At 41.6% G+C, this 24,727-nt stretch overlaps 1 protein-coding gene across 1 annotated transcript; it reads right to left on the bottom strand.

The window, feature by feature from the left end:
• Positions 1-3,340: 3,340 nt before the first annotated feature.
• LOC136679238 (BICD family-like cargo adapter 1) lies at positions 3,341-23,519 on the bottom strand. The gene is made up of 10 exons (XM_066657661.1): positions 23,170-23,519; positions 18,761-18,976; positions 12,436-12,552; positions 11,556-11,702; positions 10,525-10,704; positions 8,966-9,097; positions 6,868-6,942; positions 6,010-6,119; positions 5,569-5,689; positions 3,341-4,765 (listed from the first exon to the last, which is right to left on the bottom strand). Exons 1-10 carry the CDS (start codon positions 23,419-23,421, stop codon positions 4,562-4,564), a joined length of 1,554 nt encoding a protein of 517 aa, XP_066513758.1. The 5' UTR covers positions 23,422-23,519; the 3' UTR covers positions 3,341-4,561.
• Between the last annotated feature and the right edge of the window lie 1,208 nt (positions 23,520-24,727).

The following is a 24,727-nucleotide window of genomic DNA, read 5'->3' as shown; positions in this document are numbered from 1 at the left end:
AATATAAATGACAATTTAATTTCCTTGAAAGTAGCTTACAACATTTATTAAAACAAGAGAAAATGTTTTCGATTGTTATATAACAACATTAAATAATAATAATAACTATAATATCCTCTACAAACAACCCAGCATTTTTTAGAGTGTGTGTGTGAGCTGCATTGATAAACCTCCCTTCATTTATTTTACACAGAACATGGCATTTTTAGACTGAAAAGGTCTCAGAACAAACATCACCCTGAGCATCACTGCACACTGTAACTACAAATATTTTTTATTGTTGATTAATGCCATAAAAATGACAGATGGAAGCATAAAGTTTTTAAAAAGACCATTGATTTCACTAAATAATTTTTATAAACACTTAAGAAAGTTATTTTTCAAGTGTTATTTAGTTAAGGCAATGGTTCTATATATTGTTTTGAATAATACAGAGAACTAAACAGTTTTTTCCATTGTTACAAGAAGAACCATTTAGGATACACATGTTTCTATCATGGTTCTACATAGAACCCTTATTGTTCTTAAAGAACCCTCTGAGAACTTTGGTGTAGCTGTATATTTAGATACTACATTATCTAAAAATGCCTTTTCCCTACAAAGAACATGTGAATAGCTCTGTGTCTTGATTAAAAACCTGTCATGGTTTTGTCAATAACTTTTAAACACCACTGGAAAAGATTCCACTGTAGCAAATGTTTTGCTAACTAACATATGCCATGTGTCTATGTCTCTAAACCAGTTCCAGCTCGGTCCGTCTCAAACAGGCCTTGTGTTTAAAGGCAGAGTTGTGTTATTTGGAGAGTTGAGAGATCCCAGGGAAACCCAAGCCACTCGTTGCTGTGTTTTCTGTGAAACTCTGGTCACATGACCGATACTGGAGGGGCAGGGACACAGAGACCGTCTTTGTTAGGAGACACATTCACCTGAGATCAGGGAGAGAATGGAGGAGGTGCTCAGAGCTGCTGCCCCAAGTATATATCTCTGCAGGCTGGAGACCAGGAAGTGGGAGGGACACAGAGGCAGGAGAACAGTAAATAGGTGGATACCGTCAGGTTGGAGGTTTTATGGATAGGTTTAGGGTTAGGTTTTACCTCCCCCTTGGAGGTGCCTCCGGCTCACTGCTGTTGCTTATCTGTGGCTCTGAAACAATACAGAGAGAAAGAGGGAGGGAGGGAGAGGGCATACATATACTGGAATATTGCTGTGATAATCTGATTGCATTTGACCACAAGTATAAGCAAGGTCATGTTTGATGATTAGTTCCAGATCACGAAAGCCACCACAACTCAAGGCACTTTTCCACTGCATGGTCCTACTCTACTCAACCCTACACTGCTTTTTTATTTTTGACTGGGTAAATTTGGTCCTGGTCCCTGGTCATTTCTAGTCCCTGCTCTCTCATGGATCCAGGAGAGCAAAGTAGGGACTAAACTGTGATGTGCAAACCTTGCAGAGCACTTATTGGCCAGAGAGAGTCGTCTTTCTATGCCAGATGTCCAGCACAAACTCATCAAGCTACAGCAGAGATCACATAATGGCATTGACTTATGGCAGCTCGTAAAAATACACCATGGAGGTTCAAACCCTCCTTGGATCGGCGGCTGACGAAAGAAACCAGTGAGAGCTGAATGCGGCAACAAGGAAGGAACAAACTCTACTGATCTGTCTGAATTAATAAGGGAGCTATGTTCAGTCCCAAACGACAACAATAACAACACATGAATGCATAACTATTAAAGCCAGCTGTTCAGATAAGGGACAGGGTTTTAAGACAAAAACAACAACAACTACGTACCAAGCAAGTAGTACTGAGTAGAGTAGGTACAATGCAGTGGAAAGGTGCCATAATAACTGGGCCTAACTTGTTATAGTTCCAAATTTGTATTTGTTTTCCACAGAAGATGAATATTCAGGCTAATGCAACACTGTTCATGGGGAGTTCCACTTCAGAAATATCATCTCAGTATTAATGGCAACGTCTGTAAACAAACTTAAGTCCTTCTGAGTCAGAGAACATCCATTGTACTCTGTTTACAATATTTAACTGTTTACATTTGGGTCACGATTAGTGTTAAATTAACACTGCTAGTGTAATAATTTAACGCTCTCGGTGTTAACACTAATAGTGTAGATTTAACACGAGAGAATTTGCTGTGAAGGCATGGTTTGAGAGATACATCTAATAGCTTCTCCAACTTTAAATGTAACAGGCTTTTTACAGAGAGCAGAAGTGTTTCACTGGAAGTGGATTCCTCCTTAAATTTCTTCCAAAGAACATATTACTCACTGTTCCAACATTATCAGCTTGACCTGGATATCACCGGTCATCTCATAAAGCAAAAGCAGGAAAGACTATGTAATATTTGGAATGAACAGGTCCTTCTTTGGAAATGAAAGGTTAATTATTTTGCCTCCCTTATTACAGTGAAGTGAGGTCTCCTGGCACACATCACTTTGGCCAACGGACATCTGCTTAAGCTCTTCAGCAACTGCATGATCTCAGACAGTTAAAAGAGTTCATTTTAAGAAACTGATATAGTTTGTTTGTTTTCAGAAACTTGGGAAACACCTGATGGCACCCAGGTGCTGTGTCAATAACAAGATTATAAAGCAATCAATAAACACCACCTTCAGCCCTTAATTTGCACATCAGTGTGTAAAATCCGTCCCCTCTGTTCTGTGCTGTGTATCTCTGCTTGTAAAGAGCACTCTGGTTGTTAACATTGCAGTCAACCAACCAATAATGAAAGATGATATACCATTCTCAAATAGGTTTTTGAGCACACTCATAACTTTTGTTTTAATACCAGGAGGACAGGTATTTTGACAGAATTAGCCAAACATGTTTCTATTTTTTAAAATATAATCAAACACCTAAACGTTTAAATTAATTTTAGTCACAGCTCCTGTCTCTGCTAAACTGTCCGCCATCTTGTGGTGGAAAAAATAAATATACCCTGCCATATTCCCTACTCACCGCTAGAGGGCAACCGCAACACACGGCTTTAATTATTGGCCACGGAGTTCTGAAAGAACTTGTATCCCGATACACCGATACTCTTTTTTTATTTATTATTATTATTTTTTACACGTTTTTACCTGCTCTATTGGGCGTCCTGACTATTGAAGAACATGGTGAAAGGCTAAAAACTGTACAGAGCAACAGCTGGGCTACAGTACTTGTAAAAGTACAAAGTGCTCCTGTATGGTCCCTGGAGCTCAGAGAATCAAAAAATACGAAATAAAGCCCCCATTTAATCATATTTGAAACAATTAAACCAATAGGAAAATACTTTCAAATGTAAAAAAAAATCTTTATTTCACAATATGAGCAGTGAATACAAAAACATGCATTTAGAACAATATTTATCAATATACAGATATCATATATACTACTTTATAGAAATACAACAATCAACACTATTATAAACATGATATAAACATTATAGGGTTTCAGTCATTCTTCTGGTAAGACAAAGATAACAGTCATTAACACTGTCATTAGCTGTAGTACAGAGGCCCAGATCATCTTGTTCATCCTGACTGAGATCGTTTCTGAGATCAGCTGCACCAGTGTAAACTACATTTAAATACACAGTACCAACAAAACTACACTTCAGGATTTGGTATAAAAAAATAATAAAGGTATTGAATATAGCAAGGTATTGGTATTGAAAAATACTGACAATCAAAGTGCCCTAGTGTCAATCACTTACTGCAACTACAGCTCGTTAAATATCATTTCCTGGAATGGAAAAGAGTTGAGGCTCTTATTTGTATATTTACATTTTGGACAAAAACTATGTTATTGGCCCTTTAAGTGTTTAAAATCTTCACACTGACACTTTATTTTAATGGCAGTTCCTAACTCAATCTCCGATTCACAGCCAATCAGACTGAAATAAGTCACCATTATTCTGAATTTAGCGTCATGAACGTGGCCAACAGAAATCTACATCGACTTTAAAGAGTAAATGTTGGCACTTGAATACATGCAGGATTTACATCTGACCGTATTTAAATGAAACAGTGTGCAGTACATCTACTTGGTATTTAATCATTGTTTTTAATATTACAAACTCAATTTGAGTTATTTTTCCAGTGGAAGATATTTTGATCATTTCTGTTCATCTGTAGAAAGATTTATTCCTACAATGACATCTGGAGCTGTGCAGTTGAGAGTGAAATCTGCTTTCCTGAAAATCCTGCTCCCTTTGCCCGGAGGAAGGTAGCTGTACTAGACTAATATCTAGAACCTACTCTAAATAGTGTTTCCAAAAGGTCAACAGTGAAGAGCTGAATAACAGTCTCATTCCTGATAAGCACTTTTCGATTCAACATGACGGCTGTCATCGGGTTTGTGTTCAGTTCTAGATCTGTGCACTTTCTCTCAAGGCAGCATTAAGCGTCCACTGCGTTAAGTGACAGTAGTGTTTACAGGCCTTCTCTATGGCTTTCCGTATCTCTGCTCGAGTGCCCAGACCTTTGGGAATCAGAGATGTGCTCAGCAGTTGATGCTGGATCTTTGTTTCGTTTCCACTGAGAACACAGGGTAAGTTTATTTCCCCAGTTTGAGCCAGTCTTTCCAGGGCGCCGGTTTTCCGGATGTGTTGATCTCGGACGTGCAGGACGCTGAGGTTGAGGGTCTTCTAGACTTGCGGAGGAATGAGATTCGGGCAGATCCGTTCCTCTTCCGGTCAGACTGCTGCTCTGTCTGGTGCTGGCTCTTCAGCTGCTGGTTGATGATGATCTGGATGTCATCCTGTGGAGAAAAGCACACATCACATCAGAGGCGATATAATATAATATAATAAAACCAAGACCTGCTTTTTATGTAAATAAAATGTTTTAACTGGAAAGCCTGGGCATTTCTTTGATGTGTCCAGCAGGGGGAGATGGCAGATCATTTTTGGAATGATGTACATTACAGTGCACGTTTTATTAGCTTGGACTATCTGATTAGCAGGAAAGACGTCTGCTATCTTTAAAACATTGCTGTTTCTCATTTTTTAAAGGGGTTTCTCTGTAAAAATACAACTATTTGGCAAACAAGCAAGATCCAGTTCAGCAGCCTGCAGTTTAGCATTTCCTGTATCATCAAACTGTTATGTAAACCTCAGATGAATAAATAGTATTTTCTGTCACCTTCTGCATTGCTTCATTTTATCTTTCTGCACATAGAAATGTTTTGATCCTTTTTTTTCACTGCTGAAACATGTTTTTTGGTTTTTCGTTTGTCTGTAGACTCATACATTCCAGCCTTTGATGAGAGATAGAGCTGATGTGCTATATCTGAGGATATGAATCTGTTTTCTGGTCAAATGTGACAAAGTAAACACAAATAACACACAGGGACACAAATGTATAAAAGCCTAAATGTTGGCCTGCACGAGTTAACACAGATAACACGTATGTTTGGCTCGTCATTCTACAGGAAGCATGCAGTAGCAGCGTGGAAATTGGCCCTGGCTTTGACCCGAGCTTTGAACATCAGTATATAAGCAGATGAGGGGCTTTAGAAAGTGACAGATCAGAGTCTTGTAAAGGACCCCAAGTGTGACCCACCTGCCAGGCCTCGAGTTCCTGAGAGAGCTCCAGTTTGCGCTGGATGGCCTCTAGCAGCTGGTTGTTCAGGCATATTATATCACTCTTGCTCCTCAACAGTTCTGCTTCCACAGCTGTCTTCCTGTATTGAGTAAAATATATATATCATTTATTATATTATATCAATTACATTTCAAATTCAAGATTATGGAGAAAGTGTTCAGACTGGAATTCCCTCTGTCATTTAATCTGATAATGTTTTGTAAAGCAACTTTGGATATGAGTAAATAATTAATTTGTTCATTAGGAAAAGAGCATCTGTTAAATGTGGCAGATGAAATGTTATGTAGTGATGATAAAACGGCCAGAATGTGACAGCTCCGAGAATGCCTGACTTTACTTTGGCTTTATTAGTTCATAATTGAAGCAGATTATTAGAAAGTGTGTGGCTCCTTTACATACTTGGCAATAGCATCGTCTCTGTCCTTTATGGCTTGCTGAACAATCTCTTCATCTGGCCTTCTGCCCACTTCGAGTCTGAGTTCTGCATTTTCTTCCACGAGCCGTGCATTCTGAGAAAGAGAGGAACATAGAGAGAGAGAGAGAGAGAGAGAGAGAGGGGAATAGAGACAGAGGGAGAGAGAGAGTGAGACAGAGAGAGAGAGAGAGAGACAGAGAGAGAGAGACAGAGACAGAGAGAGAGACAGAGAGAGAGAGAGGGAGAGACAGACAAAGAGAGACACAAAGAGAGAGAGAGAGAGAGAGAGAGAGGGGAAAGGAGAGAAAAAGTGAAGAAATATTAACAAACTCAATCGTGCACTTTTCCGAGGTTTTAAGTTTTAAACAGAACAGAATGTGCATTGTCTGTGAGTCAATAATGCAGAGTTTACATTGATGTGGATTGTAGTGTTGATGACGGTAAAATTCCAAAACAAAAATATTTTGGGGGTTGTTTTGTCATTCAATACCCTACATGTAAAATAATTAAACAATTTCAGGTCATAACCTTGTGTTTTTTTACCTGTAAAATTATAAAATTTGCTAAATGTAAACGTAACGTTGTTAGTTATGATTTAATACTGAAAAATGTCAAAAATCTCTTTTACAGAGAATTTAATATAATATTTAATTCGTTGCTGTTTAATACAAAGTCGGTAAGGTTCTGTAAATCATTACAATATAGAAGTTTGATTAGTGTCATTTCTTTGAGTTGCTGCTAATCTCAGGCTCTGGGCCTGATTTTTTTGTAACTCGGGGACAAAGGCTCAGTCAGAAATCAGAAATTGTCCCTGATCACTTTAACACTCAAGCTATTGTCACCTGATCGTGCAGCTCCTGTATCCAGGCCGTGTTCTCATACTGCACGCTCCCTTCGTCCACAATGAGCTTCTTCAGCTGCCAGAGACAAAGGGAAACACAGATACGGAGCATCACTATCACTGAGCTCAGGGCTGAGGGCGATGTGAGGGGTTCCTTTGTTAGGGGCCACAGGGAGGGGCTTTTAAGTCTCCAGGCTTAGGATCAGGTAACATGGATATAAATGACTTTCTGTCCCTGCGTCTTTCTCCCTCTCATTTGCTCCTCTTGAGCCAGTTTTCCACCCCGATGCTCCTGAGCACACTTTCAGCCACAGAAACAACAAAGAGCCCTGACGCATGTCCCATTTTTTACGCACACTGAAGCATTCTGACAAAATGGCTGCTTATTACACAGATTAACCCCACAACTTTTAAAATGACCTCTGTTATCTGGCTTTGTCAGTTTTTGAAGAACACACTGCTTCATTAGAGTTTGCTGAAAGGCCTTGTGTCCTCATGATCCAACACTGCTCTAACGAATGCCTGTTAGCTTTAGCTTTAGCTCATGTAAAGGCATGGAAAGTGCAAATGTTTAAAGGTTGTCACGTCTGAAGAGGAGCTTTGCTGTTGCCTTCCATTTGAACTTAGATTTCAGAACGTTTGAGTTCCAAGTTGAAAATTTAATCTGGATCCTCCCACAAGTCGGGTTTCCTACTCGGAAAATCTGAGTGCCTCACCCACCCAAGACAGCTGTAGTGCACATCGACAGTGTGTTAAATCAGTTGTGTTTTACAGTTTATTAGTGCTTCTATCTATTTGAGTCTCATTAAATCAGCTGTGTACAGTCCTGTCCCACTGCATTATGTAAACACGTTTCCATGGGGTTTAGTTGTGAAAAATTTTGCGTAATACATTGTTATCAATTTGTATCACTAACAGTGCTAACCTGAGGCAAGCTAACAATGAAAATATGGGGTATAGGATATTCTGAATGTTTAACTGGAACACGGTCAGCTTGTGTGTTAAGACATGTTCAGCACCAACACTTCGACATAAATGGAAGGGATTTTGGACTTGTATTAACATATTTCTGTAGTGTTTCTGACTGCTCTCCATCACACACCTCCAACCTCTTCATCAAGTTTGCGGATGAAACGACTGTGATAGGCCTCATCAACAACAACGATGAGTCACATTACAGGAGCGAGGTGAGCCGCTGGCCTCTTGGTGCAAACACAACAATCTCTCTCTGAACACTGAGAAGACCAAGGAGACTGTTGTGGAATTCAGGAGAACTTAACATGCCCCTCTATTCATCAACGGGGCTGTTGTGGAGAGGGTGAGCAGCACCAGGTTCCTACCTCCAAATCAGGTTATTGTCTCCAGTCAGTGTCCTATTGTCTCATGTACGTCTATCAGTGAGCTGCTGGTATCGTACGTCCTGCACTTGTCTTCTGTTTGTTCGCTTTCATATATTTATATCCTTAGTTTAGTTGAATTTAGTCTATTTTTTGTTAAATGTTACTGCATCTTGGAGATGTCCTGTACACATGCAGAATTGACAATAAAACTCTCTTGACTTGACTCTTGATTTATCATTAGACACTGTATTAAAATAATTGTAATTGTTGATTTGGCATTTGTTTCTGTGATGTGAGTGTGATCTTTCACATATTACTCTTATTATTCTATCTGAGTGGACTTACTGGAAGCGCTATTATTGTTCTGTATCTGTCTTTACTTGTGAACGACCGTGAGGTGTGTCAGACCTAACTTTGCAAACACTCATTTGATTTAGATCAATTCTGTGGTGACAATACACTTTACATAAACGGAATGTTTACATAATCAGTAAACAATAACATGTTGTAAGGTTTACCCCTTAATACTATGCAGATTCTCTTATAAAAAATAACAGAATTAAAAAACTTTGCACGTTAACAATAATAAATAACTCCCTCTGTGTGTCCAGGTGCTTGGTAAAGGTTGGTACAGTAAAGGCTCCACAGAGAGAGGATCAGGTTTCTGTCAGTGAAAAGAGCGGCAGCGAAACGAGGTCAGCGTCTCTTTGAATAATGGTTTGGTTGTGTGTGTTGTATCAGTTTGGCCACAGGGCTCACCTGCACAGTCTCGTCATTCATTATCCTTTCTGCCACACGCTTCAGCTCTCCCAGCATGCTTTGCAGGTCATCTTTGTTGTGAACAGTCTCTGGAACCAGCATGTCCAGAATAGATGTCACTGCCTGTGTGACCTAGAGACAAGATCAGATCCACCAGTAATTTACATATTACTCTCAAAAGCCATCAATATTTCGTACTGTTCACCACAACTCAGAGAAGATGATGTAAACAAACTTGTTCGGTGTGTCATTGTGGAACTGGTTTCTTGTTTTATTAGCATCATATATATATATATATACACAAGCACAGAATAAACCTACACATGTCTTTTGTCTTAAAATGCCCTGCACACCCTCTCGACAAATGTGTACATCCAAGAAGTCAGGTTGGAAGATCATGTTCCACCACTTCAATAATAACTGGACAAAAGTAACAGTGTAGCCCTCAGGTATGTAGTGATTAATCTGTCAAATGAATTAGTTTACTATGATTTTTCATTGGTTAGATGATTTTAATATCAAAGCCATTTGCATAAATTCACATCAACCATGTGTACAGTGTTTCCTCAAACATCCTGCTCGCTAACAATGCTGTCACGCTGTTGTCAGTCATATTCAGAAAACATTTCTGTGGTAAAAGCCTCAACACTATATATAGTCTCTGATGACTCACAGAAACACACAGTCTGAGGAAGGCACGAGTTGCTAAACAGATCATTATAAAAGTCCCTCATGACTCAAGTGTATGGGAAGGAACTCATGCTTCCATTAAAAACATCTAGGTTTTTTTTTTTACACCAAGAGTTAAGCATTAATCGAAATCAGAGCTGTGCCTTATCTAAATGACCTCTACAATAACACTCACGTGTGTTTCAGAAGGACTCATTACAGATGAAAATAGGCGTGGGTTTAATAACATTAAAGACACTAAGCAAACAGCAAGGTGAGGAATGATTAAGCTGTTGATTCTGGAGGCTTCTATTTATTCCCATGAGATGAGAGCAACATTTCCTTCTTGATGCTATAAACAGAGCAGATCTCAATTCCAGGAATGACATAATCTCCCACAGTATTCGTCCTGAAATGCCAGTAGATAAGTTCTTCAGCTGAAGTATTCAGATCCCTGCCCTTGAGACCTGGCTTCTACAGATTTCACCTGGTTTTCATTGTCTACATTTCACAGTCTATATCCTTTTCAAGCACTATACTGAGCGGGACAAAACAGCCGCATGCTGAAGAGTCGGGTATAAGTAAATGTGTGCTCTTTTTTGTGACATCACAAAAACTATGAGAACAAAACAGGCTGTTTACATGCTGTTTTGGGTTGAATTGATTGGTATAAGGTGTGTAGTATTGGTAGAAATCTTTACTGGATGGAGCTCTAGCACTCCAGCGAACACATTTCATTGGTTCACAGGCTGAGGTGATATACAGCCCTCTAGTCCACACTTAGCATTGAGCAAGGGGACATTAGGCTTATGTGCAGCTGCAGCGTAATGTTCTCAGAGCCTCCTGTTCTTGCTTTGTGAATTAGAGCCTGCTTTATCTGGGTCAGTCACCTGCTCTCTGTCCTGGCTCCAGCCCACAGCGTCCAGACTGTGCTCCATCTCAGAGAGGATGGACATGTCCCCGTGTCCACTGCTCTGGAGAGACACCTCCTCCTGCAGCTCCTCCATCTGAGCCTGAAGTTCCTGAGCTCGGCTTCGTGCAGCCTCCACTTCTCGCCGTGCCTCTGACAGCTAAACACACACACACAAGTTAATAAATGATCCAGGTACAGCATTAACTAGTTACTCTACAGATGCCAAGATGCTTTTCCTTAAATGCAGTTAGTACCAAGGGATTTAGTCTGAACTTTAATGAGCTTTCATTGACACTTTCTGTTGGTTATCTTCTGGCTCATGCTGAGCATCACTGTGGAAACAGAGATCTTGAAACACCAGATTCCAGACCTACATTGCACACAGAAACTATACAGGAACTTCTCCATGTGGAATCTGGCGTGTCAGGTCTCAGTGAGCAAAGTGCATGAGAGAACTCTGCTTTATTTCTTTATTTTCTGTATTGTCATGCAACTACCTGCATTCAATTATATAATGGCAAGTGAAATCAGCCTAAATATATTTAAAATTAAACCTAATGCCAGATGCTGCTAGTTACAAGCAAAAGTATAAGAACCAGTGCCCTGGAGCAAGTAAAATAACCTAGAAATATGTTACACAGTGATAAAATAAACTCACAGTAATCTCAACGTAATATATATTACATATATTTACTATATTTACTACAATTTCTAACGTGGAGACATTATTTGCAGTGAAAGCACATAGCAGTCTTGCAGGGCTGTTAATTGTCCTTCTTTTTTTCGGAATGTTTTACAAAGTTTAGGTACCTCCTATTATTTCAACTGATTTTAGTCGTCCACAGTAGTACTTTAAAGTATGTAATTTGACTGGAAACTCGATTAATAAAGTGTGCTCTCTGACTTAAAATATGTGCGTGTGTGTGTAAGTATGTGGGCTTTTGAGAATGTGGACTGTACCTGCAAGCTCTCCCTTTGTGTGTGTGTGTGTGTGTGTGTGGACTGTACCTGCTGACTCTGTGTGTGACTCTGCTGTTCCTGAAGGGCCAGACGCGCATGTAAAGAGGAGACATTCTCTCTCAGCTCTGCATTCTCTTCACAAACTGTCTCCAGACGCTGTTCCAGACTCTGCTCCCGCTGCCTTAACCGGGCAACCTGCGCATACACACACACACACGCACACACACAGGTACACACACACACACACACACACACACACACACAGGTACACACACACACACACAGGTACACACACACACAGGTACACACACACACACACACAGGTACACACACACACACAGGTACACACACACACACAGGTACACACACACACACAGGTACACACACACACACAGTAGCAATTGAAGTGATTTGATACATGAAGTATTATTATCACCTTGTAGGGCACATGATGTTCTGGGCCTAAGAGGTGCCTGAGTTTGTAGAGTCATTACTAACATATTTTACCCTACACGTCAGTGTTAGCATGTTTCCAGCTAATTTCACTCCCCAGATCCCTGCTGACAGGGTGCTAAAGACAACAGAATGTTTAATTTATTAAAAATGTAATAGCGTTGATTTTAAAGGATTGGAAATACTATTTTCATTGCTCCAAATTTCAACAGGGATAAGTTTTCCTGACTGTTTCTATATAGTATTTGTACGGTGTGTTGGGTGCTTAAGTGACCATGTGGGTTACAGCTGAACAATATGATGATATATCATACTTAATGTTAAATAAGAATGTAATGGGGATGATCAATACTTCTACAATATACATAAATACTAACATGGATTAAAAACATTTATTAAAAAGCCTGTTAGACAAAAGCAACAAGGAGTTTAAAATAAATGTGTGTGTGTGTGTGTGTAAGCTAAGCTTTCTCACCTGTTCTCTGAGAGCACTGAGCAGCTCCTCGTCCTGAGGTCTGGGATGTCCTCGTTCTCTTAGCTCTTGTTTCAGGTTCTGAAGCTCAGCTGTGACCGTCCTCTCCACCTCCATTGCCTACTCACAAACACAGGAGACAGAACCTAGGTCAGTGACTGCTCTGTTCCTGAAGGCTATAATTCAAGATCAGCACTGCTTTTAAACATCGAGCCTCACAGTGGAAGTGTCCAGGACATCAGTTAATATAAGGTACACCCGGTGTGAACACAGACGTTCACCGATTTACAATCCCCACAGTCTGGGGTTAGGTTCTCTACAGAGATGGATCACCACTCAATAAAACTGGGCTGAGATGGATGGTTGTCCAGTACCAGAATCTGATTTCACTTATGCATTTACGGCTGACTGCATTTAAAACTACAAAGAAATATTAGAATATCACGTCTAAATACTTTTGAGGCTGGGAAACAGGAGACAAAATAACCGTCAATATTTTATTTTATTGAAAAAATAATCACCAAACACTTCTAATTAACAAAGCATATTTGTACAGGAACAAACGCGAGGGCAGGGGCCCCTGATTTTTCCAGGGATTCAGTGTTTATTATGGAGACGTTTTCTGCTGTGAGGAATGTGGCCGAGCAGTGAAAGGGAGTTATGTGCGCCTGTCAACACCAAAACAAAAGCGGCTGATTGGGGGTCCAGTGGCCTGATTCAGCAGATTGCGGGACCCTCACGTCAGGTCCTATTGCACACGCTCGGGGGGGGATCAAAGGCACAAACAGCAGATGGAGCGTGGCATCTTGGTCTTGGCAATGACATCACCATGCTGCATTAGGCACAGTTAGTGGGGAGCTGTGTGTGTATGTATGTATGTAAGTATATACATGAACCTTAAAAGGTGTTTTTTTAAACAGTACATTGGCTCCATCACTGGCAGTGGCTCAGTCAGTGACACTCAGACAGATCTTTATTAAAAAGGCTAGTGGTCAGCAGTTCCATATGGATGCTTAAGTAAGCACACACTGGGGTCCCAAAAACACACTCAGAAGCGCACTTTACAGCTGATCCCCCCAGCATCATCTGCCCCCTGGGGAGGTAAGAACAGGAATAATGACCCAGTTTGGGGAATTGGGGGATGGGGGGGTTGGCTGTGGCTTCCAAACTGTAAGGGTTAAGGCTGTGGGTCCATCAAATTGCGACTGAAAATCAAAGAGGAATTCCAATGACTTAGAAAAAGAGCCGTTTTTACCACAGCAAAGAAAATATGAAACTGATCACGTTTTAAATTTCATCTACACTTTCCAGCTCATGAGATTTAAAGTGAGAAGACCTAAATTACACTGCAGCGCAGGAATGAACCTGTTTATGTTCCATTTAAAGTAAAGAGCCGCCACATGGTTTAGTGTAATCAAAGTTTATTTTAAATATTTATTTATGCCTCTCGCACAGAACAGTGCCACACCCAGAGAGTGTCTCCTCTGGCACGAGGGGGTCCAGAAAAAGTCTGTGGATGGCATTACAGCAAAAACAAACATGAGACACCGCTCCATATTAAACCTCCTGGTGAGCTTTAATTTTCAGAAGCAGCTTGAAGATGCTCATAAATATCTGCAGCTTGAGAGAAGCTGATCATTATGTGGACAATTTACAGAATACTTATTAAAAAGTCTGTAGAAACCCCTTAAAAGAAGTTAATTAATGTTCTTAAAGTGGGCCCAAGCAGTTTGGTTCAAATTCAATAACTTGCTTTTCAAACTTTTGAAATCCAGTTTGAAATATCCCCAACTGCACACGAGCTTCACCAAGTTCACCGTCCACAACCCTCAGTGCAAAACAAGGAAGGTGAAGGCCCCTTCGCTAGTACGTGATGGATCAATATTCAATACCTATGGGATGAGCTGGAGCGGCATTGTGACCCAAAACTAATCCAATGTCTGTTGTTACATTTTATTTTGGAACCAAAGAGGATCCAAAAAGGAGTAGTATATGATGTAGTATAGGCTTTAGTTTCTGTGCTGGTTTACACTTCATGTTATAAAACTCTCCACTGAAGTTTATGAATTACCATCACTACACATTACCAATTAGTAGTTGTGTGTGCTTTTGTATTTTGGGGTGAAATTTGGCTTATTTTGTTATTTTATTCAAGTAACTTCATGCATTCAGGACCTTACCCACCTGTGCTTTGTCCACGCAACACTGTAACTGCACTTGCCCCATGGAAAAACTTAACAGAGCTAAGCTTCAATGACCACATTCAGTCACGTCTCCACACAAAATTCACCCTCTGACACCGTAGTGAATAATTCACCATCACCAGGACAAGATCGCCAAGTTCTGTTATACGTTTTTGATTTAAAGCGAGGTTCAGTCTTAGTTTCAAGTTTAATATTTCCATGAAAATGGAGGATAAACCTCCTTTAAGGTTATTTCAATTGTGGCAGGGAAATGTCCGATTTTAAAAGTGTATCATCGCTGTCAACGCTCTTCTTCCTACATTTATGTTTTAAATTCTTCAATAGCCTTTGCTTTGTGGAGTCAGCCTCCGATGTTCGTTCAACAACAAAAGAACAGGGGTTTCCTTAAGCTTAATTTCCAAAAGAGAAAAACAGATGGGCACATCTGTCCATTTATGGAGAAGTTATATCATAGTGCCATCTAAGAGCTGTTCTTTACACAGTGAATGTATTGTGAAAAGCAGACAAAACTGACATGAGTCCTAAAGCATTTATAATCATCGGTATTTAGTATTTTAAATAAGGCACTATGAATTGTACAGATTATGAATAATTAATATGAACCAGTAAGATAAACAAATTCCACTTCCATGTTTTATAGTAATGATTAGTAGCTTTGTGATTGGCTGATTTCTACTGCAGTTTAGTTTGAGTAACGTTTAGGAATCCAGTGAGAGTTTCAGTTTAGTTGCTATTAAGTTTTAATTATGTTTTTAACTGGTATAAAAGACAAGGCCCTTCACTGGGTTCTGCTGTTTACTTCTGATGAGTTTTACAACGACAAAAACAGCACAACAGGAGATTTACACTATGCTTTTTTTTTTTTTAATCACAAATCTCAGCGGTCATTTTCTCTGAAATCAAATGAAAATCGATCAAATCAGCCTTCTCAGTAGCAGACGTGGATTAAACCCTCATTAAAGTCTGTGCTGGTTAGTATTAGTTGGGATTTTGTAGGTGTCACATTATCTGTCCTTCCACTCTCTGTGAGATTACGCAAATGTTATTTATTTAAAACAGGTATTGATGAAGATTTATAACTAGGAGGAGTTTTACTGACATCACAGTTTAATCCACTTCAAATTCAGCAGTTTACAGTTGAAGTACAGTTATGACAGATTTGTAAATACATAGGATATAAGCAACTACCCCTGGCACTGCCCACAAAGCGCTATGGGCACAGCCTGTCAGAAACATAATTAATTTTCTCTTTCCAAGGAATACAAACAGCCCAAATGCAATGGTGTGAAGGACTCCTTCGTGCCGACACACGCATGCTCAGCTCCTCTGGAGGCTTGAGCTCACTGGTACAGACCAGCACGGCTTTCCTGGCACAGCTCTGGGGGCTTCTCCCACACTTTCTGACTACGTACCCTCTCCCTCCCTCACACTGTTGCCCTAGAAAAGGAGTTCATGGACCGATGCCCACTGTATGGTTGAGCCAGAGATGTTTAGCTCTCCTATATACGACATTATACAAAAGGTCTGCACAGCCCTGCTCCAATTCTACACTGAGAGTCTGTGAAAGTAATAAAGACGTCAACGAAACCTTCAACAAAAGTAATTAGATTTGCAATCCTTAAACTTTTTCACACAGCCTTAAGTGCAAGCCGTAGGAGCTTAAAAATATCAAGGAGCTTCCCAACTCACCATCCCAGACACCGCGCACTTTGAGACAGAGGAGCCGCCTTTCACCACATCCGGCAAAGGCACATCAGCCACCCAGTGCAAGTCACTTATCTCCTCCACAGAGGTCTCCAGCCTTTCATTAACCCCCCTTAGATGCAAAGAGTCTTCCATGGTGAAAATTCAGAGGCAAAATGAGCCACTTCCTTCTCCTCGAGAGCCAAAGAGTTCTTGTAAACATGTGTTTTTCCTCCCTGAACTTTGATTCTTTCCTCTGGAAAGAGCTGGCCAGCCGCTGCTGTCTAAGGCCGGATGGAGGAGGGGGGGGGTTAGAGGGTGTGGGCTGAGTTAGATATTACACTAGGTTGATAGCACAATAACACAAAGCTCCTGCCCATGCATTTTTCCAATCTCCTATTTTTCTTGCCTTAAACCAGCTTACGATCACGCTGTCATTTCTGAAAACACGTCAGGCATGACCTTGGTGTTAGTCACGCTGACCAGTGCGTACCTAATCTCCACACACACACAGACATGAAGTTCTCAGCAACAATTTTGTGCTCAGTTATAACACTAACAACACGTTCGGGAGAATTGTGCAAGGTCTGACCTTGGGAAGGCACTCAGATTAGATCAGACGCTGAAAGTGAGAGGTACACGCCTCTGTGTCTGAGTTTGAGGTTTAGTTTATCTGCTATCAGTACCACTCGGTCCTAAACTGCAGACTTCTTCAACTTTCTCATTTTTTACTTACTTTTTTTAACCTTCATTTCAACCACAAGTCTTTACTTATGGATTATAATTATTTTTAACGGAGGCCTGGAAGCAGAAGCTTCTCAAACAGTAAATGAAAACAACATCTGTCTGAGATAAATCCATAAATCCAATCCATGGTATGGTTTCACACTGAAAATGCACCAAATGCAGTTATTAATCAGAAGGTTTGCAGGAAAACAAGTGCCACAGTTAGAAAAATATCCTCGCATTAATTAGAGAACGGCAATATCAGGGCACCACAGATAAGCTATAAATAATCAACCTTATTCAACCTTTGTATCTTTACTATCAGTCTGACGATGCCATTCCAACCAATCAGAACACTCAACTCTGGAGCTGAATTCATTCTTTAAAATTAAATCTTAAATCCAGTGAATGCAAATCTCTACACCACAAATCTATCAAACGATAAACACGTGTTAGGTTTGTGTAACTTTGTATTATTCTAACAACTGAATGTAATGAACTTCTTACATCTTCCAAGAGAATGAGAGAATGTTCTGTGTGTAGATCACTAAGATTATACAGTCTCACAGTGGGAAATATAATATTGACTGATTTTAAAAGAATCGCACGGGGAAAAGTACAGTTTACGAGTGAATACACGTAGTCTAAGTTTCCTGACTCTCAAACTACTGCTGACCTTCAGTTTTATCTGTATATATTTTTTTTATCAACACAAGCTCCACCTTTTCAGTTCTCAACTGTTGTTTTCCTGTCCCCGTCACGTGGCTCTGTTAATGCTCTCTGACTCAGGAAGGAAGAGGGAAGGAGAGGAGTGGTGCGAATGACAGAAGAGTGACCTGTGTTCACACAGCTGAGGTTTTGTTTTCATGTTTGAGTAACACAGTCATGTCAATACAGTCCATTACAGCCATGCGCAGTAACGTGGTGCTCGAGTAAACGGTGCACCTTCAGCTTATTACAGCACTGATGATGTGGGATATTTGCCTCCTTCCACTGTTTATATTCACTGTGGTCTGCAGTTCTGATGGAGTTTGTAGTGAGTAGAGTGTTGTGCAATGCCACCCCTAATCTTTAATCTGATTCATGGTTTTATTTTTGGAGGACAAGTCACAACTGCTGTAAAATAAAAGAAACATTCAGGAGGATTTGCTTCTTATTTTCATAAATACACTGACAGAGATAAACTGATTACTGTCAACACTGAATTAAACACTCTTCAGTGTCACAGAGCACACACACTCACACAACAGTGCACTGTTCTGTCTGGATTTAGAGAGGGAGGAAAAATAAGGGGGTAAGAAAGAGGAAGAATTAAAGAAAGAAAGAAAGAAAGAAAGAAGGAATTAATCTTAAAATAGCTAGTGTAAGACAGACAGAAAGAGTGGGAAACCTGTATAAGAACCAGATCATCTAAGTGACAGAGAGAGAAAGAGTGAGCAAGTGACCGAGAGGCAGAGAGTTAAATAAATAGAGTGCAGAGGTAAGAGAGAGAGACAGAGACACAGAGAGAGACAGAGACAGACAGAGAGAGTGAGACAGAGAGACAGAGAGAGAGAGAGAGAGAGAGAGAGAGAGAGAGACAGTGAGACAGACAGAGACAGAGAGAGAGTGAGACAGAGAGAGAGAGAGAGAGTGAGACAGAGACAGAGAGAGAGTGAGAGAGAGACAGAGAGAGAGTGAGAGAGAAAGAAAGCGAGAGAGAGACAGACACTTACTGCATGCAGCTGTTCTCTGAGCTGTGTGCAGATCTCCATGTGTTGTTGCTGTGTGCGGTTCTTCTCTCTCTCCGTCTCATTCAGGGCCTTTGTAAGCTCCTTCACCTGAGCTCTGAGCTCCATCACGTCTCTCTCCAGCTCCAGCACCTGGCTCTCCCACCGAGCCTCACAGCCCTGCAGCTTCAGCCTCAGATCGTACCGACCCTGCTCCAGCTCCTGCACAACACCGACCAAACAAACACAGGGCGTCATTGGAAACATGACGAGGGTTCCACCAGTTTACACAGACTTTATCCATAGGTCATTCAGAGTAATTAAAGGTGGAATCAGTTCATTGTTAGTGGTAGTGTTAGAATATGAGCCGGTTTAAACAAAAGGCTGAGTCATGCCTTCAGTTTGGTATCAGCATTAATACGAACATTAATATTAACATTAATATTATTAACAGTCCCAGTGATAATGCCATGCAGCACAGGCTTGATTTCAGAGTGAGATGTTACTGGTGTTTGTGATGTGATCAGCATTATTTCTGCAGATCAGAAGGACTTAACAATGACATTGTCAAAGAAAGTCAATAACATCAGATCAAAAATGATATCAGAGAATCATTTAATCAATACGATTATATATCACTGGGATAAATATGGATAAGATGCACTGCAGTAAATCGTACTCAGTGACTGGCTTTAGTCTCTCTGAAGCTAAAGGCCTTGTAGGAGCCCATATCGTTAATACCTACTGTTCTTCTGAAGCCTGTTTATAACATGTATAAGATATGACTTGTGTTTAGGAGTGTAGTACAGTAGACTGTTTGGGGTTTCTAGTAGCAGTGCTGAACCTGTCTCTATTTGTAACTGTGCTTTTAACCCACAGCTCAGACAAGATTGGCTGCACTGTGCTGCGCGTGGCCGACAAAGCAGATCATGTTGCAACACTCTTTATAACTTCAATAACAATGGGCTGGAAATAAAACAATTTTAAAGTCATTGTAGACGCCACAAAAACATAATTCAAAGTAGCCTCTTTTTCTGTTTAGTTTCTAAACCATATGAAATAGAAAGAAAATAATTGGAAAGATGATAATATGGAAATAAAAAAGCAGCAAGGGGAACTTTTCTCCCTTCATACAGGCCCTGGACAGTGTAATCTGCACCCATGGGAAACTGAATAAAGCAACATGAGATGTTCTCAAAAGAGACTAAGTTTGAGACGTGAGAGAAAACTAAACCACGCAGACACAGAGAGAACACACCACACTCCTCACAGACAGTCACCCGGAGGAAACCCACGCAGACACAGAGAGAACACACCACACTCCTCACAGACAGTCACCCGGAGGAAACCCACGCAGACACAGGGAGAACACACCACACTCCTCACAGACAGTCACCCGGAGGAAACCCACGCAGACACAGGGAGAACACACCACACTCCTCACAGACAGTCACCCGGAGGAAACCCACGCAGACACAGGGAGAACACACCACACTCCTCACAGACAGTCACCCGGAGGAAACCCACGCAGACACAGGGAGAACACACCACACTCCTCACAGACAGTCACCCGGAGGAAACCCACGCAGACACAGAGAGAACACACCACACTCCTCACAGACAGTCACCCGGAGGAAACCCACGCAGACACAGGGAGAACACACCACACTCCTCACCGACAGTCACCCGGAGGAAACCCACACAGACACAGAGAGAACACACCACACTCCTCACAGACAGTCACCCGGAGGAAACCCACGCAGACACAGGGAGAACACACCACACTCCTCACAGACAGTCACCCGGAGGAAACCCACGCAGACACAGGGAGAACACACCACACTCCTCACAGACAGTCACCCGGAGGAAACCCACACAGACACAGAGAGAACACACCACACTTCTCACAGACAGTCACCCGGAGGAAACCCACGCAGACACAGGGAGAACACACCACACTCCTCACAGACAGTCACCCGGAGGAAACCCACGCAGACACAGAGAGAACACACCACACTCCTCACAGACAGTCACCCGGAGGAAACCCACACAGACCTCAGAGAGAACACACCACACTCCTCACAGACAGTCACCCGGAGGAAACCCACTCAGACACAGGGAGAACACACCACACTCCTCACAGACAGTCACCCGGAGGAAACCCACGCAGACACAGAGAGAACACACCACACTCCTCACAGACAGTCACCCGGAGGAAACCCACGCAGACACAGGGAGAACACACCACACTCCTCACAGACAGTCACCCGGAGGAAACCCACGCAGACACAGGGAGAACACACCACACTCCTCACAGACAGTCACCCGGAGGAAACCCACGCAGACACAGGGAGAACACACCACACTCCTCACAGACAGTCACCCGGAGGAAACCCACACAGACACAGAGAGAACACACCACACTTCTCACAGACAGTCACCCGGAGGAAACCCACGCAGACACAGGGAGAACACACCACACTCCTCACAGACAGTCACCCGGAGGAAACCCACGCAGACACAGAGAGAACACACCACACTCCTCACAGACAGTCACCCGGAGGAAACCCACACAGACCTCAGAGAGAACACACCACACTCCTCACAGACAGTCACCCGGAGGAAACCCACTCAGACACAGGGAGAACACACCACACTCCTCACAGACAGTCACCCGGAGGAAACCCACGCAGACACAGAGAGAACACACCACACTCCTCACAGACAGTCACCCGGAGGAAACCCACGCAGACACAGGGAGAACACACCACACTCCTCACAGACAGTCACCCGGAGGAAACCCACGCAGACACAGGGAGAACACACCACACTCCTCACAGACAGTCACCCGGAGGAAACCCACGCAGACACAGGGAGAACACACCACACTCCTCACAGACAGTCACCCGGAGGAAACCCACGCAGACACAGAGAGAACACACCACACTCCTCACAGACAGTCACCCGGAGGAAACCCACGCAGACACAGGGAGAACACACCACACTCCTCACCGACAGTCACCCGGAGGAAACCCACACAGACACAGAGAGAACACACCACACTCCTCACAGACAGTCACCCGGAGGAAACCCACGCAGACACAGGGAGAACACACCACACTCCTCACAGACAGTCACCCGGAGGAAACCCACGCAGACACAGAGAGAACACACCACACTCCTCACAGACAGTCACCCGGAGGAAACCCACGCAGACACAGGGGGAACACACCACACTCCTCACAGACAGTCACCCGGAGGAAACCCACGCAGACACAGGGAGAACACACCACACTCATCACAGACAGTCACCCGGAACGAGAATTGAACCCACAACCTCCAGGTCCCTGGAGCTGTGTGACTGCGACACACTACATGCTGCACCACCGTGCCGCCCGAAAAGATTACTTACTGACATTAATTAAATCATCTTCTGTAAGCTCTTCATAAGGTTTTTCAAATCCATGTCCAACAGGTAAGTTTAGATTCGTGAAGGAAAACACTAGAGAACTTGTTAACACTCTAATGTAGTGTTGTATGTCATGTCACTGGTGTTCAGGGCAAAACTGAAAGATTTTACCTAAGAAAACAATCATTTTGTATTAAAAAAAATACCTTTGCAGTTCTGTAAGACTCTCATCACTGTATCAGATTCATGACATGTTTCCTTTGCGTCTACCCGAGTCAGTGTTTTGGTACCAGAGGATGTTAGCAGGCTCTACTTGCCTTCGCTCTCTCATCAACAGAAAAGATCACTGTGTTACTCCATGTTCCGGCACTTTGGTGTTGATAGTGAGGAAGGGAAGTAACAGGTAGAGTCACTGGAGATGGTGAGACCTGAGATCTTCAGTCTGATTTGAGTAACACCAACACTGACACCCTGACACCAAACTCAACACCAGTAAAAATACACAGCAAGTCCTCCAGTGTTAAATCTACACCATCGGTGTTAACGTGACACTGAGAGAGTGTTAAATTGTGACACTAACCCTGTTGATTTAACACTGAATTTGTTGTGTAGCTCCATCCTTGCAGTTTTTTTAAAATCAATCCACCCCAGGACCTGTGCCTTTACCCCTGTCTTTTCCTGTCCGTAATCTGTCCTCTCAAATTAATATTCCAGGTTGATAATGGGTGAGATAATGTAATCAATGCTGCACACAGCTAGTGCACACTCCATAGAAAAGCATTAAGCTTTTCTATATACACTGTAACTGCATGGGTCCAGACCTGGGCAGAGTGAAACACCACGCAACATTAGAATAAATATAAATGCAGCACAATGTACAACGTAAAAGAACACAGTGGCCATGTATTTATTTATATATATAACCTCAGTGAATGTTCTCCACAGGTAACGTTACCTGCGCCACTTAAGGTGGAACGGAGTGTTCGAATAAGATTCAGCGCCTCACCTCCAGTTTTTCCGTGTATTGCTCATGGAGTTTAGCTCTCTCTTCTTTCAGCTGATGGTTTTCCAGAAGCAGAGCCTTCCCCAGCTGAGCAGCGAGGAGAACCTCTTCTTCTTTTTGTCTAAGAGCGGATAAAATCTCTTCTCCGTCTCTGAAATCCTGCAGCTCTTCTTCAGCGTCCAAATCATAGGAGTACAAATCCTCCTCCAGCTCCATCCGGCGAGCTTCGAAACAAACTTCATCCGCTAGACTCATTGTTCAAGTCTAAATGGAACCGTGCTAAAATACAGTTTTATTTCCAACGGTTTGGCTTCGTTAGTAACCTGTAGAAGTTCACTGAGAAAAGCGGAGTGTGTACGTATGTGTGTGTGTGGGAGTTGTGTGCTGAATGAACCTGAGCGGCGGAAGACTCCATCAGTCACGGAGAGAGTGGCAACTGATACGATTCCACAACAAATCACTCAACGGAATCGGTTCATCCAATCAGTTAATCGACTCGTATTTTCTTGTTTGTCTTTCGATTTTAATAAGAGGTTAGCATTAGCTAAACCAGTTGAGCTGACTGTGCTCAAAATTGTGTAAATTATGAACTTACTTATTAGATAATTGAATAAAAAATTCAAAACAAAGGTGTGTGTGTAAATATAGTTATTTTAATGTAAGAACATATTACAGGCGACCTAAAATAATGAATATTAGTAATTGACTTGGTAGCATATTCGAAGAAGAACAACATTTTAAGTCAGGTTTTGTTGACGCTGCGTTCTTAAATGAGGACAGAATGTTTTCTTGTCCTCTAGGAGAAACCTTTGCGTTTAATTGTCTTTACTTTGGTATCAAAACCGGTTCATGTTTGTGGTTCTGTTTGTTAGATTTGATTGATACCGGTATGAAACAGATTGTTACACATCCACTCCCTGAGAGAAAATGAATCAATTGAATTGAATCAATTAACATTAAGTTTTAAAGAACCGATTCTGTATTTACACAACCGGTGAAAGTCCTGTCAGTTGCACCTGATCCACAGCAGAGGAGAAAACAGCAGCCTGCTACAGACCAAATAATGACTAGCATTCATATTATGAAGGTTTTCAACATAAAATCCTGCCTTTATTCCTAATATTTTTTTAGCGTTGCCTTTAATAGATTTATTTTATTTATTTCATTATTTTAACATACATACTGTCTACTTTTACCATTTGCCATTTTGCAAAACACTTTGAATTTCATTATATGCACGTGTGTGTGTGTGACAGAGAGAGAGAGGTATGCATAGAATGGCGTCTGAGCCGTGCTGATTGTAAAGTGTTGTTTATATCTATAAAAGTGATATATAAGTGTAACGATAAATAAATATATAGATACATTTACAACACTAATGTCTTGTGTTGTCACAAATCCTGCGCATTGACATGTATCTCTGTAGTCAGCTGACCACTCACAGTTGAAGCCAATCATGCTGAAGGTTTGCTTCATAGACAAAGTACATCATGGCCAATTAAAACAAAACTCATTTACATAATCAGGCAGAGTCTGTTGAATTCTGTTGTATAAAGAGAGG

The sequence above is a fragment of the Hoplias malabaricus genome, chromosome Y (genome assembly GCF_029633855.1).
Source record: "Hoplias malabaricus isolate fHopMal1 chromosome Y, fHopMal1.hap1, whole genome shotgun sequence".
NCBI lineage: Eukaryota > Metazoa > Chordata > Actinopteri > Characiformes > Erythrinidae > Hoplias > Hoplias malabaricus.
The sequence above is the reverse complement of the archived record's forward strand: the minus strand, read 5'-3'. Positions and strand labels throughout refer to the sequence as shown.

Coding starts and splice junctions, on each gene's coding strand:
- LOC136679238 (XM_066657661.1), bottom strand. CDS start 23,421: ATGAGTCTAGCGGATGAAGTTTGTTTCGAAGCTCGCCGGATGGAGCTG. Junction 6,120..6,867: donor TACAGGAGCTGCACGATCAG/GTGACAATAGCT, acceptor TCTCTTTCTCAG/AATGCACGGCTCGTGGAAGA. Junction 4,766..5,568: donor AGGAACTCGAGGCCTGGCAG/GTGGGTCACACT, acceptor TTTTCTCCACAG/GATGACATCCAGATCATCAT.